The 6,242-nt window shown below is 46.8% G+C and overlaps 1 protein-coding gene across 1 annotated transcript in view; it reads right to left on the bottom strand.

Annotated features, from left to right (window-relative positions):
* The window catches only part of CD82 (CD82 molecule), a 22,849-nt gene that overhangs the window by 9,281 nt on the left and 7,326 nt on the right, over positions 1 to 6,242 (bottom strand). The window contains exons 3-4 of the mRNA XM_009329689.1: positions 4,250 to 4,374; positions 2,984 to 3,058 (exon numbers count right to left, since the gene is read on the bottom strand). Of these exons, the coding sequence (XP_009327964.1) occupies positions 2,984 to 3,058; positions 4,250 to 4,374 (200 nt within the window). The remainder of the gene's footprint in view (positions 1 to 2,983; positions 3,059 to 4,249; positions 4,375 to 6,242) is intronic.

The raw sequence follows: 6,242 nt of genomic DNA, 5'->3' as shown, positions 1-6,242 counted from the left end.
CTTCCGATTCTCTCCCCCATTGCACCGGGGGGAGAGTGAGCGAGCGGCTGTGTGGTGCTCAGTTGCCAGCTGAGGTTAAACCACACCACCCCGCCACCCCAAAGCAGGAGCATTCAAAGCCTAGGCACCAAAGCCAGAGACCACTGCCAGAAAGCAGCAGGGCTGTCAGTCTCCTCTTCACACATGGGCTTACTGAAAAGGGAGCTGGGGCAAGCTGAACACCAGAGGCAAGAGCATAGGGCTTTGATTCCAGTCTCAGAATGAATCATGCAGGCTTCTTCCATTGTCAGACACCATCGGTCATCTATCCTGCCCCTCTGTCCAAGACTCAAGCTAAATCCTTCCTCCAGCATTTATTAGCACCTAGCCTGCACACGAAAATAGGCTCAAAAAAACAGGACAGGGCTCTCGCCCCTCCGGTCACTTCAGATTCTGAAACCAATGCATAGTCCATAGCCCCAGGCAAGTCCCTGCACACAATCACACAGGTCTGTTTGCTGCAAACAATAGCTAGCAAGTAGGGCAATTCCCAAAAGACTTCTGCTCTCCTTCACTCAAGGCATTTAGAGCCAAGCTGCAGAGAACTGTGTGAACTAGGCCAAGAGAGACCTTGCCCAGGCTTAGGGGCTTGTGATCCACTAGATGTAGATGAGTAGTGATATTCATCTCACAAAGTAGAATGCCATTTGCAACATTTGTGACATTACTGTTTTGTTGTCCCTAAAAAACCCCCACCCCACCACACAGTTTCAGTCACCAACAGATTTAGGGAAATGGATGTCGCATCAAGATCCTCTCCCAGTAGTACCAGGCAATTCCAGTCTGAAAGGGGCATTCCTCTAGCAATGCCCATGGGGGCAAAGCAGCAGCCTTCCTGTCAGAGACTCAGCCTTTTACAGTTATGCTAACTCTATTTCAGCACACTTTCATATGTCGGGGTGGGGAAGGATTTTGACACTGAAAAGGAACAGATGTTCCAACAAAAAAAACCATTAAGTGAATCTGTTCAGTAGCTACTAATCAAGAAAAGGGCAGGTAGAGAGGAGCACAACAATAAACCTGTCTACTCTCCTGCAGTACAGAAATAAATAGTTCAGTTACAAGAAGCGGAGGAGTGAGTATCACCTTGCTACATTCTGGATCCAAGATCCTTTCCTCCACTCTTACTATTCCTTGTTTTATATCTAACCAAGTTCCTGAAGTCAGAAAGAAACAAACATGAAGAACACAACAGAGATCTAGAGACTGGATCTTGAGCAGTTTTCAGTTTGCTTCACTGTGCTCCAAGCTGCCCTGGGGTGACGTACATCAAGTGAAGCAGAGCGACATGCATAGCATCACTGAAGCGCAGCCACAAACCAGTGTGGGAGGTTTCAGCCAAAACCTTCCTGAAACAGTTTTTCTTAGTGCTCTAGACAGGTACTTCAGAGAATCCCTGAAATAGAAGGGCTCTAGAAGAGCTTTTCCATAAGTTTTGTTCACTGAGGACTGAACAGGAGCATCTATTAAAAGCCCAGCTTCCCCTACCATTCTGCTGGATCCGTAGAAGTGATGATCTCAGCCACATCGGCTCGAAGGGCTGTGCGGAATAACCCCCAGCACTTTTATCCTCTCCCTGGTCTGACTGAGGTTCAAATGAAGAGCTACAGCTCAAACTGGAGTTTTCTAGAGTAGAATGACAGCTGAAGAAGAAATACCAACAGACGTATGGAATTCCATGGTCCAAAAAGTCGCATTTCCCCATCACAGGTGACTGCCCAACCCCACACCTCCTCCTCTGCATTAGTCAGAGCTGTTTGTTGAGAGTCAGCAGCTTGTTTAAAGCTGTAACTTTACACACCAGCTAGCCAACATTTCAGTTTCTCCTTCAGCTGCAGCCAGCCCAGAGAGCAAGCTACATTCACACCACATTTGGCAAGGAACCCAGCCAACAGCTGCTCAGTCACCACAGCCACTCGTACAAAGTTCCTATCAGCTACGCTGGGGGCAGGCGTCTTCCCCCCACCCCCAAACTTCATCACCAGGCCCCACCCATGACTTCTTCAACCACCTGCTTTCTGTAACCACCTAGCAGGAGGGTTGGCTTAGGTGAAGGGAGCACAGCCGTGCAGTGGCATAGACACACAGTTATGTGGTGAAGGCCAGGGTTACCCACAACTGGTACCAGAAACTTGCATAGCAGGACAGAAGCCAGCAGGGACCCCACAGTTATAACTTGCTCCCACTGCGTGAACGTGACTCCCAGTTTAGCTGTCAAACAGCTGGAGGCCTGACTGTGCACTGCCCTAGTCAGGGAACCTATAGCCAGGACAGGCTGTTGCAATGCACTTAAGTAGCTCAAAAGTTATTCCCTTTACGCTACCAAGCCTACTGGAGCTCTAGAAGCAGACACTGTGAAACTGCATTCCTGACAAAGAGATACACTTCAAAATGTTAAACCACTTGGCTTTAAGCTCAAACTGTAGTACAGGAACTGTCAGATACTCAGGTTTGCTCTTGGGGAAAGAGGACAGCTCTTCCAAGGAGAGTTTTACATACAGATGCAGAAGAGCTGAAAGGACGGAACAAGATGACACAATGAGGTAGGCCAGTCAGAAAAGCAATCACTCAGGCTGGTAACCCCTCAAGGCACTAGCGATGGCAACACGGTAATAATCACTGATACTACATGCCCAAATAGTCTGCAGCAGGATCAAGAGGAGGTGTGGTCAAAAGACTTTCAGGAATTTTTTTACTGTTCCCATTATCCAAAAATAAAGCCTGCATACCAAACAGAGCTTCATAATCCTTGAGAAGCGCTACTGAGGCTGGCAGATACAGAAGCAGCAAACTGTACATCAGAGTTGCTGAGCTGGGGTAGAGGAAAGGAGAATCCAGTTATGCCTGCTAACAGTACAGCCCAGTTTGGAAGAAAGAATTTCCAGGTGTCTCCTGTTCCCCCAAACCAAGACCAAGGAAAACATGCACAGTAAGAAACACTTACCGTTTCTTTCTGGAAGTAGGTGACCAGTCCAGCAGCAACCTGAGTTATGAGGATTACCATCAGGCAGGTAAAATACTGGAAACAAAAGAAAATCGATGACCACTATCAGTCTTTAGAAAGGTCTGTACATAATAGCACAAGTTTTAGTAAGATTTCATATACAGGAGAAGTCACAACATTGAGCCAACACCTTTGCCTGCAGACAAGCTCTGCTATCAACAGTGCTCTCCCCAGTAAAAGACTTAAGGACAAGCATCTACATCAGAGCAGTGCACTTCAGCACTTCTCCCATCAGGCCAACAGGAAGACTTCAGGAGGGAGAGAGATTACAAGCACCCTCTGCATGTGTCGTTCCAGCTGGGACTCCCTCTGCCACCCCCAGCTCCATTCCCAGTCCACTCTGACCTCAATCACCAAGCCTCTATAGCAAGAAAAGTCAATTTTACAAACCTGATTTTATTTTTTATTATTTTTAAAGTCAATTACCTTTTTAAAACATGCTGTTTAATTTGTTTGAGGATCTAAATTTAAGATTCATCAGCAAACTGCTTTTAAGGAAAGTTTGACATCTGAGGTTACTTTTAAACAGAGGCAGCTACTACCATTACATTAGGAGATGTTCCTAATGCCAGGACACACAATCTGGCCATACTTGGTTTCCTATACGTATGTGCTCTGAATAAGCAGGAGTCAAGTAACAGGCCGAGGTGTATGAAGCTAGCGTCATCTCATCCATCACAGCCAGAAAATTTCTTATAGATGAACCATTTGAAAAGAGGTCCTGGCATACAGGACATTCCTAGTCGAGTCTCTCTCGACCCTTACACTTTCCACAGAAGCTGAACTTTGCAGCACAGCAGGACACTGTCACTCTTCTTCTTCTCTCTCACTGCCCTTGATACTTGTCCTTGCACCACTGAGAGCACAATGCCAACTGGGAAGTCAGGGTCGGGGGGACAAGGTACAGGGTCACCTGGGACACATCTCCTCACTTGGCAGTCCTCAACCCACTGTTTGCAGAAAGTGTCAGTGATATCCTCCCTCATTTTGCAGAGTTATTAGTTCATCATCAGTAATGCCTGAGGAACCACTGCTGCAGCCTGTTAACTGCTGGAGAATTTAATGCGTGCAAATTAAGAATTGGATCTAAGTTGACCTAGCAGAAGTACCATCCCCAGGAGACCTGAGCCCCAGCTACAATCCAACAGATATTTTGCAGGAGAGGTATTAAAGGGTGGATCTAAAACATAGCATGAATTCTCTCACCAGACCCAAGAGACATCGGATTTCATTGACTGCTCCAAGACAGCCCAGGAACCCCATCAGCATGGTGAGAGCCCCAACACCGATGAAGATGTATGCACCAGTCTTCAGGGAGGGAGACGACATCTCTGTAGGGGCCGGGAGAGGGAATAAAATTAGCTACTGACAAAAACTACATCTGCCATCACCATTTAGAGGCCCGCCTCCATATCTACGTATAACAGTCTGTTGTCTTCTACAAAGGGACTGCACAGAGGCATGTCGAACATTAGGACAGAAGGCTGCTTCTGGGTGTCTTCTGGTGAAGGAGACTTTCAAAGCCAACCTGCAGGTCTCCATTATCTCAGAGCCTGGAAGACTCAAGGTCACTCCAAACAAATGAACCATGTTTGGAGAAAGTTAGCTGCTTACTGGATTTTTAACTCCCTCATGAACACGCTCTGAGTGAGAGCAAGATAAAGTTATGTTCTACTGCACAACTACTGCCTATTTGCTTCAATTCCCTTCACTATCTTTAGGGAAGCTTTTTTCCAAGTCCTAAACCCCATTTTTGGTTTGGCTTTTCACTTCAATGAACATGCTGTTCCAGTCATTCTGTTTTCACTTATCCACTTGCAGTCAACAGTGGGACACACAAACTCCATGGAGTGAAACATGACGCAAGAGCTACAGCTAGTGTTGAGCACAGATGGTGTGACAGGTTACTTGACAAGTCCGTGTTGAATGGCTTGTGGCCAGACACTCACTGCAGGCTGTTGTAGCACCTGTGTATGACCCCCTAGCAAATAGATGCTATTCCAGGATCAAAACAGGTATCATGCCCAAATTAGCTACTTTTACATATCCTCCTAGCTATCCCCTGCTATTGTGCCTGGAATGACTGTGCTCTTGAATGCTCAACAGTTTTTCAGCTAAGTTTAGGTAGTATTATTTCAGACATGCTGGTGCTGTCAATCCTCTCCCCTCAACATTTAGTACTGCGAGCAACAGAAGAAATGTGCTCTTACATTTGGGTTGGTCACAGGACTTTCTTGCAGAATAGGATTGGAGGGAGCAAGCATTATGGCATAAAAGTTGAAGAGGTACTCTGTCTAGAAATAGTAACCAGAAACCACATTTACCATTAAGAGATGTTCTTAAACCTGCGAGCTGCACAGTGTAGGGGAATTCTGGATGTCCAGTGATTAATGAAAATAATGTTCCTAGAGCTCAGCATTTAGTTTCCTGGACAGAAGTCCCAGAAGGCAAGCTTCCTCTGAGCTCCTCCTGAAATAGGCTAGGAGAGAGTAACCAACTCCAGACTAATACTCTCCCCTGTAACACACACCTCCCCCCACTTCTGATATCCGGTAAAAGTCACCACTTCCAAACTTTTTCCCTAGAACATGCCGAACAGAGGAAAAAGATCAGTTATCAAAAAATGAACCAGAGCTGTTTGCCACACAGGTGACTTCAGACACTTCAGTCTTGATTCATTTCCCGGCCAGACTCTCCCTGGCTAGACATACGCCACAGAAACCAGGATCCTGCTCCTCCTTCCTCACCAGTCCTGGGACTCTTGCTGTGCAGGTTAGGTGCTGATACTGAAAAGCACTTACTGAAGTAGCAGCCTTACAGGAGTGGCCTTCACAAGACTACACTATTCCCTCCCCCAAAATCTGCTCAGCCATCACACAAGTGTTCAAGCGCCCAGGTTGCAGCACCTCTACAGTGCTAGAAAGCAGTTGCTTAGTCAGCTTCTCATTGGAAGAAAGAAAAAGGTATTTCCAACTCAAAAGCCCTTCGGAGAAATGACAGTGGAAGGGGGACAGAAGCCATGCTTGCACTTCTCATCTGCAATACATCTTGTCTTGCAAGAGAAGGCTCTGCTGGCAAGACGACTCCTGCTCTGTTTGCTGTCACTCTGTGTTTTTCCCTGTGCTGGGCAGGCAGCCAAGCAAGTACAACAGGCTCCTTTGGCAGCAGCTGGAATGCCCTGCTGTGCCGGGCTCCCTCC

This window comes from Pygoscelis adeliae, unplaced genomic scaffold, assembly GCF_000699105.1.
Source record: "Pygoscelis adeliae isolate BGI_AS28 unplaced genomic scaffold, ASM69910v1 Scaffold117, whole genome shotgun sequence".
NCBI lineage: Eukaryota > Metazoa > Chordata > Aves > Sphenisciformes > Spheniscidae > Pygoscelis > Pygoscelis adeliae.
Note: the sequence above shows the minus strand (reverse complement) of the source record. Positions and strands in the feature narration are given on the sequence as shown.